This window comes from Hydra viridissima, unplaced genomic scaffold (assembly GCF_058129835.1).
Source record: "Hydra viridissima isolate aposymbiotic clone 2 unplaced genomic scaffold, HvirCarnegie_v1 scaffold_8, whole genome shotgun sequence".
Lineage (NCBI taxonomy): Eukaryota > Metazoa > Cnidaria > Hydrozoa > Anthoathecata > Hydridae > Hydra > Hydra viridissima.
The window spans coordinates 13861648-13875366 of record NW_028324307.1 but is presented as its reverse complement, the minus strand read 5'-3'; the positions used below and the strand labels follow the sequence as shown (position 1 = coordinate 13875366).

At 28.4% G+C, this 13719-nt stretch overlaps 2 protein-coding genes across 6 annotated transcripts; one reads left to right on the top strand and one right to left on the bottom strand.

Annotated features, from left to right (window-relative positions):
* Nucleotides 1-2466: 2466 nt before the first annotated feature.
* On the bottom strand, nt 2467-7317 carry LOC145187141 (F-box only protein 30-like). Its single transcript, XM_090096554.1, has 4 exons — nt 6756-7317; nt 4046-4178; nt 3035-3954; nt 2467-2846 (listed from the first exon to the last, which is right to left on the bottom strand). Exons 1-4 carry the CDS (start codon nt 7050-7052, stop codon nt 2703-2705), a joined length of 1494 nt encoding a protein of 497 aa, XP_089952680.1. The 5' UTR covers nt 7053-7317; the 3' UTR covers nt 2467-2702.
* A 750-nt stretch (nt 7318-8067) lies between these two features.
* LOC149885231 (uncharacterized) lies at nt 8068-10661 on the top strand. 5 transcript variants are annotated; one of them, XR_016455055.1, is made up of 5 exons: nt 8084-8580; nt 8961-9125; nt 9319-9509; nt 10068-10369; nt 10496-10661. XR_016455055.1 is itself a non-coding variant. In XM_090096190.1 (5 exons), the coding sequence occupies exons 1-5, from the start codon at nt 8505-8507 to the stop codon at nt 10514-10516; spliced, it is 813 nt and encodes a 270-aa protein (XP_089952316.1). In that variant the 5' UTR covers nt 8109-8504; the 3' UTR covers nt 10517-10661. The 5 variants fall into 5 exon arrangements, 4 of the variants coding, with proteins under 4 accessions (XP_089952317.1, XP_089952318.1, XP_089952319.1 ...); XM_090096190.1 differs by having other exon boundaries at nt 8109-8580; nt 9319-9567; XM_090096191.1 differs by lacking the exon at nt 10496-10661 and having other exon boundaries at nt 8068-8580; nt 9319-9567; nt 9761-10345.
* Nucleotides 10662-13719: the final 3058 nt, after the last annotated feature.

The window sequence follows — 13719 nt, the reverse complement described above, 5'->3', positions numbered from 1 at the left end:
TTAATGGGCATATAGGAGTATAATGAAAATACATTTAAAATATATTAAGCATATTTGGGCAAGATACACATCGTTCGGGAAATGCCCGAACGTACTTGTGTACGAAAAGGTACTAGCAATGAACGTACGATAATGCTTGTTATATGGGCATTAGTACTTGACCCGTACCCGTAAACGTAAACATCAAGTATGAATATTGTCCGGTGGTTAGTATAAACAGCATAAAATTTAAACGCTTTACGTAGAAACATTTTCATTTCATTTCCATTAAAATAAATCTTAATTGCATGATACTTGAAGAACTTTTTCATTGTAATTGTTTAGTAGTTACGGTAACAAAAGTTAATATAACATAGGGTAAAAAAGATATATACAAAAGAAATTTTTGATACAATTTGGTAGTTTTTTGGAGAATATATACTTTGTCTTATTCTCCCCTTTGTAGAACACAATAATATTAACTTAGGTAACAATGCAGAACAATTTGGTGAAGCTGTTCATCACAAACTTAAAAAAATATGGGTGAGCTATAAAAGAACCGTAGGACACAAAAGTTATGGAGAAAAGCTAAATTCCATTTGAGTCTTTTTATTCGTTTTAAAGCTTAACACAGAAAATGAATTTTTAGTCAGCTAGCTTTAATGAAAGGACGGATCCTTAGTCTAGATTTAAGGGATCCTCAGTTTAGTTTTAAGGGGAGGTCGGCTTTTTGAAAAAAAATTTAATTTAAACAAACAGTAGCGTTAATATCATTTGTGTTATAAATGTATATGTTTTTGTTTTTTTTTGTAAATAAAGTAAATGGGTTATTTTGACTACCATAATGGCTGACCTTATTAAAACTTTGAGAAAAAAAAAAGCAAAAAACTATATGTTTTAAGTTTGAAAATATACATATTTAGCATTTAGATTTTTTTTGACAATATGAATTGTGCTCAGTAATGCATATGATTGAATTCCAACTTACTTAAGAAATTGACCTATAAAAGTTATATTGATTACATTGATCGACGGCAGAAAGTAACATTTTATTTAACAGAGTCTGTAACTGAAGTTTATCATGGATTGCTTACTAATTCCAGTGAGGAGGATGGCTCTAAGAAACATACGAAATACAAAAACTAAATGCTATACGAGAATTTCCTGCAGAAAGAGTTAATTAAAAAAAAACAGAATGTGTTATAAATGTATGCTTACTTACTTGTAAAACAAGTATATAGTAAAAGTTATAAACTTTCAAATTCAGCAATTTATTTTAATATTCATTTCATTTATGCTAATGAGTGAAAACCTGTTCAGACTTTTATATTAACAATCAACATACGCTATTTCAATATCAGTTCTTTTTACAGCTATGAAGACCCATTTTTTGAGTTTAAAAAAGCAGCACTACTTAAGGTAGAACTCATCCGAGTTTTGCATTGTAAAGTGGATCATCGATGTAAAATGTTCCTCTAAATGATTCCTCCTTGCAAAACTTATTTTCCAAAAATCATACAAAATTTAATTACTGACATTTGTGTGATGCACTCAAATGTACATACAATTGTTAACTTTTTGTTTTAAATCTATCAAAGTTTATGAAAAGGTACTGAAATATTTCTATTGCCTTTCAAAGTTAAACCCATAGCTTTAGACAACTAATTGCTTCTACGTTTTGAATCCAAAGCCGTGCGTTTTCAAACGTGAACATTACTAACCGATAATTTAAGAACAATAACGATGTTTTAAAAGTTTTTGACATTTCGTGTGCCGGTTCGGTGATCATGAAATTTTACGAGAGCAGAAACAGACTTCTTTAAATAAAATATTTAACTTAATTCACTTTCGTGTAAGAGTAAGTTGTTAGGTAAGGGACAAGCTACACATTCAAGACATTTCCAAAGTATCTTTCATATAGATAGTATTATTCATAATGAAATCCCAAATTCGAGAAAATGTTTTTTCTTAAGAAAATTACTGCGAAATTCTCTTTAAACAAATTTAATTTTATTTATGGCTTCAGCCAAGGTGTGTACTTTTTAGCCAGCACCTATTTAAGTAAGCCATGAGTGGTCTTATATTTCAATATAGTACGAGACTTTGTTCTGGGCAATCAGATGAAAGCATTAAAATTAAGACTTTTTAAGACAAAATAAAGTTAAAATCTGATCATGAAATTTCGAGATTTTTTAAACACTAAAGTTTAGTGTAGATACAAAATAACGATACAAATTTTGCCGAGCATTCATTTTTTTTTACTTTACGTTGATGGCCTACAAGTGATGACAACATTGCAATACTTGGTTGGTTTGAAACTATGTTCAAGTACCGCAACTCAAGCTGCAAAGTTTGTTTACAGGTTTGTATTCTCTAAATAAGTCTCATCAATTTTTTTTTTTTGTCTTAAGACGGAACTATTGATACAAATTTGAAATTCATGTGCAGAGTTGTGACAAACCTCCTTTTACTATTGAAGAAACGCAATTTGGAATGGTGCATTAAAGTGTTTACTTTGTGAAGAATATTGTCCACAAAAGTACATAAAAATTGTTGTATAAATATGTTAAAAAAACGTATTAAATAAAAAATTAAATGAAAAAATCTCAATAATAACAAAAAAAGTCTTTCAAAAAAATTCGTCGTCGAGTGTTTAAAAAATTGATTGTACTAAAAATTTTAATATAAAAAAATGGAAAAAGCAATTTCTAAAATTTCTAAAATTAATTCGTTAAAGTTAAAACTATTTTATTTGAATAATTCGGACGCTTAAAAAATGCACATGTGCGCAAATGATTTCCAATGGCAGGGCTATCAGTGAAATACCAATTTCTCATTTCAGAACAAGCCGTGGAGAAGAAACGAATCTAAAAGAAACTGATTATAATGAAACCAACTTTAAATTAACAGAAAACATCATTTGTAAACATACAAAAAAATTTTTTACTTTACGACAATTTTTTTACTTTATCAAAATACAAAGGTTTTCTTTGCAACACCAAAGGAACTTTTTTTTATTTCTCAAAATACATTAATAATTGATCAGCAAACTTACTTTACTATCCTCTTTCCAGGAGCTCTTAGCAAGAGAACTATGGGATTTTTGCTTACTCCAAAACGATACAACAATTCCTTTTTTATCTAACAAATTATAACACACATTCTTTAATGAACTGCAAGTCTTTGCTACAGCATTCAAACTTAGACCGTCCAGAAACGTAAGCAAATACTCAATTATTTCTTCAGGTAAATCCAATATTGAAATTCCTTTTATGCGATTTTGAATCGAAATGTTTTCTATGTTGGTTTGATTGTCTTGAACAGATGTAAAACACCCAAATGTCTTTGATAGACACACTGTTCTACCTTTAGGCTTAAACCTAACTTGTGAATAGGGGCAGCCATAGGCAGCGAGAGGACATCTCTGAATCATCCAATCATTTAAATGAGGACAGATGTCATTATGAATATTCAAGCAGTGTGAAGCATACTGGTCACGACGGAACAACTTTGAACAGACAAAGCTATACATTGGATATTGGTCTTGAAACGGTGGTAACCTTTCTACTACTACATTTAAACCAAGAGGGAAATTTAGTTTTTTCAAGCGATTGTAAACTTTTAAACGAGAATGTATTTCATCTGCACTTAGAGAATAATCAACATCAACATCAAAAGAACTTGAACTTTTTTTTTGATTCTTTAATGAGAATTTGTAACCAGTCATTGGTATGTCATAGTAGCCATCGCATATGTTTGTGTTTGATACACTCGCTGCAAAATTAGAAGAATGAGTCAAAACTAAATCATCGTGCGTTAAAAAATCATTTTCTTGAGAAGCATGATTGTTCATAGTGCTTGATGAAGGTTGGGAAACTGTTTGTTTTGATTTTATAAGCAAGTCATGAAGCTTTAAGATACGATTAGAGGTTTTCAAACGATGTTGAGATTCTATTGATTTGACTTTCTTTTTACCTAATCACAAAGCAAATTTTAAAAATGATACAAATATTACTTATTTATACATGTAGATCTGATTATAGAAGAAAAATGTCCAATACAATACCATTTCTCATCCGTTTGTTAAATTCAAAATTTAACTGTTTTTGGTCAAGAATTACAAACTCCATATCAAGGTCACCTTCAACTGGAACAGGGTTTGTTTGAAAATTTTCAAACGGTAGCCATTTCTCACGTATCTACAGGAGAAAATATTTCATAAATTAAAAAAAAAAAACATGAAAAAGGAAAGAAACCAAGACTAGGTCTCTACATAAGAAGTATTTTGTCAGAGTTGAAACTTATTTTTTATTGCTATTTAATTGCATAAACTGTCTGGAATGATAATCATCCATGGGGTTTTTGAAGTATTTCAACAACAACTTATTCAATTTTGATTTTTTTTTTTAAATCATCTTAAAGGAAATTATCTCTCTTCCAAACAATATAACGGTAGTTTTAAAAAAAAGATTGTAAACAAAGAAATGTATTTGCAACTAGAAGTGAAAAAACTCGAGAATTTGAGAAACAAGTCCATCAAGAAAATGATAAAAAAATTGATCAAAAAAATGGCGAGGGGATTGATGCAATTCCAGATATCAACTCATTCAGGATATCAAGAAGAAAAAAAAAAAAAAAGAAAAACTGGTTCCAAGTCACCAACCAAGAAGTAGAAAATTTTCTGTAAAAGACCAGGACCAATTCAGCTAGAGCCAAAAATATGGTCAAAAACTGCTGAGAAAAGCTACCAGGAGCTCAAAAATGTATTATAATCAATGATGAAACCTAATGCTCCCGGGCCAGCAATTTATTTTTTTTTCTAAAAAGAATAAAGCCTAATGTTTTGCAGAAAAGCAATTAAAACAAAAAATATGTAAAATTGCAGCAGATATCAATCAATTCTGCAAAAATTGAGGTGTGGCATCAAAAATTTTTACAAAAAACTGTTGGTTTCTGGACTAAATTAAAAAAATTTGATCAGCTTGAAGTTCATGTTTTTTAAAAACTTTACTTTTATTTGAAGATAAATTTCCTTTAAAATAATAAACAACAATCAAAATCAATTACATAGTTTTCAAAATATTTAAAAAAAACTCATGGGTCATTATTTCAGAGAGTCTTTAGTACACTCCCATGCAAAAAAAAAGAGAGTTATTCCATACCAACTGGACTAATGGCCTCAAAAGGACCACCACAGATTTTGATGAAACTTGTTGGGGTAGTGTATATCAATGAGATAAGTTGTTGGGGTAGTGTATATCAGTCAGATCAAGCAAATCCTGAAAACCTTAGGTAATTCTAGAGAAACAACTAACTAAAAAATGATTTTGCACCAAAAAACTCATTTCTCAAGCAAAAACAGTTTTTTCTTCTTCTTCAAAGATTGATAATTTTTGAACAAATTTAACATACCTCAATTTTTCCAGGCTAGCATGTACTTTTTGGATACTTTCAGATGACCAAAAAATTTAAAAAACTGACACTTTTCCATATCTGCCTAAAACTGAAAATTTTCTTGTTAAACTAAATTTTCATGATTTTGAAATGCTTGTTTTTAAAAGGTTGATTTTGAAACACTGCAAATCAAATTGGATGTTGATCAACATTGGATAGACCTTTTAGATAAAATCCAGAGATTAAACCTTCTTATTTAAAAGCTATGAATGATCAAAAAGTAGTCCATTTTTAAAAATTGTCTCCAATTCAAAAGGCCTATCATCTATGATTGCATCAATTTTTTTCTTGAGGTTCATTTATACACATCAACCAACCTGCCCCCTCAAATAGATTACACATTATATTTTCTTTCTTCTTTTTATGACATTCAATTCACATCCTGAAATTTTAGAAGTTTTCTAACAATTTTCAAATTTTGTTTTGTTTAACAAGCCATATTGCATAATATTGAGTTAAAATGTTCAGGATCTCACTGATAAACACCACTTCCAACAAGTTTCATTAAAAACTGAGATGACTTATAAGTAACCTTGTAAAAATTTAATCTAGGATGACCAGCTGTATAATCTATAAAACAAAGGGACATTTTATCAACTCAATTAGATAAAATATAAGAGCAGTATTACCATGGTTGACATCAACATTAAATTTTTCATCTTTGGTCATATCAATGCTAATGTCAACCAGTGCACTTAAGTGAGATTACCATTACATATTCTAGATGATAACTCAATTCTTTTGATCTTCAACAGTTTCAATTCCTTACTTGCCAAACTTCACTGTGCTAAACTATGCATTTCATCTTTTAGCACCAGTAGATGGTAGTCTTGCAGGAGATGTGGTTTATCATCAGTCTTATCACCTCTAATAGTAGACAGTACAGACTCTATCAGCAGTCTTATCACCTCTAATAGTAGACAGTACAGTTTGGATCTGGCAATAGTACAACAAAATAAAGGCCTTTATAGCACCTTTAACACTGCTGTGTGCTTTTTCAACATCAAATAAGGCTAAAATAGGGTGTGTATCTTGTATACTATCTGATATCTTTCTCAAAATTTAGGGTTTTATCTATTACAGTGATTTTATTTGTGTTCAATTTGAGGTCAACAATAAGCCATGAGCAGCTTATTTTCTTTAAATTTAGAAAAAATTTTAAGTATTTGTTCTCCGTCTTTATTGTATATATATTTTGCCTTAAGTGAGATTAAATGTAACAAATTCAATTAAAGAACTTTAATGGAACAAAGAGCAAGTGCCACTTTTATTTTTATATTATTTACTATTTTAAAATATTTAACAATAAAAAAGCTTCTTACTTTGGAATACAAAGGTTGTCTGTTCCAATTAATCCCACAATAAAGAACACTTGCTGGACATACCTCCAAATGGTGCATAAGTTTGATACTGTTAGTTTTAAATGGACAACCATTAACAAAGTTAATACATGGCCGAATCTGCTTTGTGCACACAAATTCATGTTCTCTTTGTTTACAACTATGATACTGAAGACCACAATCAGACTTGCACAAAATAATGGGGCAGTTTGGAAACTGAAAGCATGATTTGACATAACATGATAGACAATGAATATGAATACCTTCATCAGAATTCATTATTTAAAAAAACTGAAACTGATATATTGAAAACTTAATATTAACAAAAAAAATTGAAGTTGCTGATAGGTTCTAAATGTATAATAATTAACATTAATTATAAAAAACAATTTCTTGACGGAAATAAATATTTGAAAGGTTGAAAAAAGGGAAAAAAATCTTGAACCATTTTATTCGACTTTCTCCCCCCTCCCCCCTGTTCTCTTGTATTTTTATGATTGATTATTATAGAGAATTCTATGTTGATTAAGAGTCGCATAAAAACAAAGGTTTCAAAATCAAAGAAAAGTGCTCCAATCAGAAGTTCAAAGTACAAAATTATACGACTTATCGCTCGCTAGTATTCACTATCTAGAGTAAACAAACTTCATTGTTGATTTTGTTTTGGGGGAGGGGAAAGGGGAAAGGGTGGGGTGGGGGGGGGGGGAGAGAAGGGAGAAAGTCGAATAGCGCCAAAACCTGTGTTTACTTAACTATTGATATATACGTGTTCTTTATTATACTTAAAATAATTATGAAACTATCCATCTGATAATATTGTTATAGTTATAACATAATAATATTGTATATATAGCAATAACATGGTAACATTGTTATAGCTATAACAGGTTGACAGCCAGTTATCATGGTTATTGGCCACAAAATAGTTTTATAAACTCTTTAATTCCTTGGGAATAATTTTTATTTAAAATATTCTTTACTCAAACCAACAAATTAAGATTGGCACGACAAAAATTAAAATATTTTGGTTCTGATTCTCGCTCTATCTTTGACAGCACTTTTACTGGGGGGCCCACATTTCATAATTGTAGTAGGCCACACAATAAACTGATAAAGGAATTTCGATTGGCAGATAATGGCAAACATTTCTCTAAGGTAACCAGGGGCCAATGCTATAAACATAAAAAACGAAGTTTTTTCCGTAAAACACGAAGTTTTTACCGTAAAAAGCGAAGAAAAAAAAAGTCCATTGCTATAAACATTCAAAAAATTCCGTTTTTAAGATAAAAACTTCGTTTTTAAATCCAATGCTATAAACGAACAAGGGAATCGCCTTTTCAGATAAAAAATGCGTTTTTTCGAAAAAAAACTTCAGATAGATTTTTGATCTCAATTTTAGATATTTTCTTCGTGATTTTTGGCGGCCATTGCTGGAACAACGTTAGCGCTTCAAAATCATTGAACATTCTTTGTTTGTGTTTTTATGTAGATATTTTATAGATAAAACTGAAAAGGATTTTGGTAACTCCATAATAAACTAATTACTTAAAATCTGCATTTAATCGATTATTCAGTTCCTTGTTGTTTTTCCTTGTTAGGTTTTCGATAGTAATTTTGGTTAAACAAATTTTTCATAATGTTTGACTAAAGAAAAGTATAAATAGTCAACAAATATGCCATATAATACACAAATACACAAAAAAATAATACACAAATACACAACAAAATAAAATGCTGTCTAAAGAACTTAAAATGATACTAGCAATAAAGATTAGAGAAAACAAAGAGGTTCTTCTTGGGAAGCTTGGTATGTTTTAATTAGCAAACTATTTAAATAAAAATATGTATAATTGCATTATATTTTATATATATATATATATATATATATATATATATATATATATTATATATATATATATATATATAAAAGCTTACCTATATATACATATATATATATATATATATATATATATATATATATATATATATATATATATATATATATATATATATATATATATATATATATATATATATATATATATATATATATATATGTATATATAGGTAAGCTTTTTTAGGTATGATTCCTATTATAAAATAATATATTATTATAGAATATTTAGTATTTTACTATATAAGACTATATTATACTATATATTGATTATTTATTTCATCTACTTTTAGGTCCATCTATTACTATGAGGCATAGAAATAGAATTTGGGAAGACATAATGTCACATTTAAATAGTTTAGGGGCAAAAATTGAAGATATCAATCAGCTACATAGTAGAGAGTGGGATTATTTGCAAAGAGCTACAATGCAAAATTTTGCTAAGAGTCTAAAAACAGGTATAGTTTTGTTATATATATATATATTTATATATGTCTGTGTGTGTATATGTATATATATATATATATATATATATATATATATATATATATATATATATATATATATATATATATATATATATATAATTAAATATTTTTGTATATATATATTATATATACAAATATATATATATAATTTTTTTTTTTTAAGGTGCTGCAGGGAGACAACTAACAGAATTAGATAATGTTGTTTTAGACATTATTGACAGGAAGTCAATAAATGTATCTGGAATCGATGTTCCTGATTTTAATATCTCTTTTTGTACAACAGATGATGCATTGTCATCCACTCCCAACCAACTTTCCACTCCCACTGCCACCCTTTCTTCATCAAGTAAAGAAGTAAACTTTACTTTGAAACAATCTTCTGATACAGCTTCTTTTATTTCGTCTATGTCTGGTATATTTTTCTTTGTTGGTTAAGACTAGTTGTGTTATAAAATACATACATATATATATATATATATATATATATATATATATATATATATATATATATATATATATATATATATATATATATATATATATATATATATATATTTCTATTTCTATTTCTATAGTTTATAGAGTTAATTGATTGTTTATATTAGATGCAAGATTTGATTGTATGTCCTCCCCTAATTTAGACAATACCACTCTTGTTAGTGACAGTTGTCAGATACTTCAAGCTAATGCAATTTATAAATTAATTTTTTTTAAATCTCAGTTGTTTAATTTAGTTAATTGTAGGTTTTAGACTTATAATTATATAACAGACAACATCAATTTGTGCTTAATTTTTACACAACTAGTATTTCCAAAACCATTAAAAACTTCTTATTTTTAAAGGAATCTAAACCACCTTTCTTATTATTTTAGTTAACTGATCTTGTTTTGACACCTAGAATTAAATTTTAGATTCAATTCAAAATAAACCATCAAGGGGGGCATTAAAAAAATTAAAAAGAAAACAAGCTAGAGAAAGTCTCCTGGTAGATGGAAGTTTTAAAAAATTGAAAGTAAGTGTTTTACGGTTAGAAAAAGAAAGATTAAAAAAAGAACAAGAATTAAGAGTAAAACTTCTGAAATTGGACGTTGCTCTCAGACAACAGCAAATTCGAAAAGAAAAGGCTTTAACAATATATTACACAACAGCAACAAAGCTAATGAATGAGAAATTGCAACCTTCAAACCAGCAACATTTTGTAAATACAGAAACGGTATTTTAAAATTAATTTGTAATAATATTTAGTATGACTTTATCATTAACAAATTTTTTGTATTTAGTATAACTTGTAGCTTGTATTTAGTATAACTTTATCATTAACAAATTTTTTTTGTTTTAGGAGGAAATTCTTGAGCATTAAGAGAAGAGCTACATCATAATTTTATGTTAAATTTCGAAAAATGTTGTATAACTATATTTAAACATTCACCTTGAAGGTATTTAACTGTAAAGCCATGACCAATTACATTTTTTAGTAACAATAAAAATATAACTTCAACCTGAAATTGTTCTTGTTATTTCATTTTTTTTATCACCATTACCTTACAGTAATAAGTTCTGTAAAACTTCACACAAACATTAAGACCAATGCTGTTGCGATGTGAAATAGATACAAGCATCACAACTATATATAACTATATATAAGGTATTGCATTGGCTAGTGGTTGATTTTAAAATTTAAACAAAACAATATCTTTCATATTTTAAATTTATTTTGTAATCTAGTTTAATATTAATACGATCATATCTTAATTTTATGCTATTAAGCATTTTTTACCTTTTTAAAATACTCTTAATAAGAATTGCTCCTAACAACAAAAGCTAACAAATCTCCTAATTTTTTTTTAAGCGTGTTCTATAAAAAAACAAAATACACATACTATATAAAAACAGATATAAACATATATTTTTATGGTCTAATATTTTATAAAAATTTCTTGCATTTATTAAAAAGTCATTGTGTGAATTTTTTTCCAATTTTAATTCAACTAATTTAGGCACAAATCTATGATCCATGTCCAAACTATTTTGATAGATCCTATGCTCTAGAGCAAATTGTATATGAATTTTTAAACAATACTTTTAAGTAAAGTAGTTAAGTAGCTGTAATCGTCTATTCAAAGCTCCATCATTCTGATTTTCTTGAGCTAGATTTTCATCAGCTTGTTCTTCTTCGCGTTCTTCAAAGTCATTACCGTTGTCTCCATGTTGAATACACAAGTTATGGATAACAAATCCACACATGATAAGCTTAGAGGCATCTTCGACCTTATGCAAACGAATTCCAGTTTTCAAAGCATAAAACCTGTTTTTGACAATGCCAAAACATCGCTCAATTATGTTTCTAGTTTTTCTCTGTGCTTTGTTGAAACGTTTTTGAGCTCCGTCTGGATCACCAGGAAAAGGTGGAATTAACCATTCTCGACATGGGTACGCAGAGTCAGCCAAAATTACAGCTCCATTAAATGGAAGCTCTCCAATTTCAAACTTGTTCCATAGGTTACAATTTCTTAGAACCTAATAGTAGTAAAATCACAATACTTAAATTTACTGTAAGTTACATTATAATACATTATATTAGTTAGTCTAAGTTACATTTTAATTAGCAATCATAATAGTTCAAATAGTATGTTCAATATGAACATACCGAAGAATGTCACGTACTAGTTGAATACCCAGCATTAGTGAACTAACAGTTGTAAAATATAACTTAGTGACAGGCTTACATGTGCATCATGCCACCTTCCTGGACTGTTGGTCGATGCATAAAATATGGACGTGTCGGGTCCACATACTGCCATTGCATTTATGCTATGGACATGATGGCGATTGATTAGAGAATCTTCATCTGCTTGAGGAGGGTTAGAAAGGAGTATATGAGACCCATCCAGAACACCACATACGCACGGAAAACCTCCGATTTCCATAAACTTTTGTGGAAGAGTGGAGCAATCATTCGGCCATTTTATGATCTCTTGTCGAATCTAATCTTATAAGATAACAATTTTTCTCTTTACTAAACTTAGTTTTTAATTTTCACACTAAAATAAAAATAATAAGCAACTTTATATGACATTGTAAAACTTTCAATAGTTTTATTAACTTAATACACTAACATTGAAAATAGCTTCTCCTACACTGTGTATAATACGATAAATTGTGTTGGTAGAGATTCCATGACAGTCTCTGAGAACATGAAAAAAAACATTTGTGCTAATAAAATGAAGAAATACCATTATCTGGAAACGTACTGAAATGCTTTTATTTCGCTTAGTATAATGTTGCAAATCATCTTTAAGCCTAGTTTCTAAAAAATCTAATACAGCTCTTGGTACTCGATACTGTTCTCGAAAAACGTTGTCAGAAACATCTTCGTTAAAAAAGCGACCATTAAACTAAAATGAAATTGAAAAACAAAACAAAAATATAATTTCTGCGCATATTTAGTATGATTTCTGATTTTGTTCGATAAAAAATCATTAAAAAAAAACATCAAAATTTATTAATTTTAAGTAATGTTTTAAACACCAACCTCTCGAGGCAATCGGTGGCGAAGCTCATTTTCATCAACTTCGAAATGTAAGTCTTCATCCGAAAAAATTAAATCCATGTTTCTACTTTAATTTTAAACAATTTTTTTAAACACCAAATACTAGAATGTAAAAATATTCATATAAATAGAATAGACAGCACAGCATACTTAATGACTAATAAAATTTATTAAGTAGGCCTACTAAATAAAATTTACAATAAAAATTACTATTATATTACCACAATATATTGCGGATAAAAAAAGTTCGTGAATTTTAGTGACGTATGCGTTTTATGCTTTATAGCAATGGCCGAAAAAAATACAAACAGCGATAAATTCTTCGAGATTACGAACTTTTTTTCGTACGTGAAAAATTTCGTTTTTACGAAAGATTTTTTTTCTCGAAAAAAACTTCGAATTGTTTATAGCATTGGCCCCAGAACACACATTAGCAATCAGTTTCTTTACAGGGCCGTTTTAAGACCGTTTTAAATTCTAACGTTTTTGTGTTTTTTTTCTTAAAAATGTTTTAACGATACGATCAGAACCAATGAGAAAAGAACCTCTAATTAAAAAATCATAGTTAAGAATGGACAGTTCAACCTTAAAAGTTAAATTTCTTTTAACATACTAGAACGGAATTCACTTTTAATAAACTTTAGTTTTAAAAAATGATTGCTCACCAGTCAATTTAAGACAATCATTGAAAAAAAATTTCCCAAGGAAATTTCAGTACTTGGAAAAGTTGATCCCAAGTGGTCTTTCTTTATTTTTGAATAAAATTCAGAAAACGATGGTCCTTGTTTTAATGTTCACTAGAGATTAAAAATTGTCTTCTATGTTCTCATATCATGTAAGAAGATCAATTAAATTTTGGGGCCCCTCTACTTAGCCTACCTCGCTAAAAAAATATAAAAAAATAAAAACAGTTATTTTATGATTAAAATACTTTTAGCAACGAGGTCTTCAAATACATTAAATTAAAATATTTTTCCATTAAGAATATAATATTCAACCACGGAATGGTTTAA

Coding starts and splice junctions, on each gene's coding strand:
- LOC149885231 (XM_090096190.1), top strand. CDS start 8,505: ATGCTGTCTAAAGAACTTAAAATGATACTAGCAATAAAGATTAGAGAA. Junction 8,581..8,960: donor GGTTCTTCTTGGGAAGCTTG/GTATGTTTTAAT, acceptor ATCTACTTTTAG/GTCCATCTATTACTATGAGG. Junction 10,370..10,495: donor ATTTTGTAAATACAGAAACG/GTATTTTAAAAT, acceptor TTTTTGTTTTAG/GAGGAAATTCTTGAGCATTA.
- LOC145187141 (XM_090096554.1), bottom strand. CDS start 7,052: ATGAATTCTGATGAAGGTATTCATATTCATTGTCTATCATGTTATGTC. Junction 4,179..6,755: donor GACAACCTTTGTATTCCAAA/GTAAGAAGCTTT, acceptor TTTCTCCTGTAG/ATACGTGAGAAATGGCTACC. Junction 3,955..4,045: donor TAACAAACGGATGAGAAATG/GTATTGTATTGG, acceptor CTTTGTGATTAG/GTAAAAAGAAAGTCAAATCA.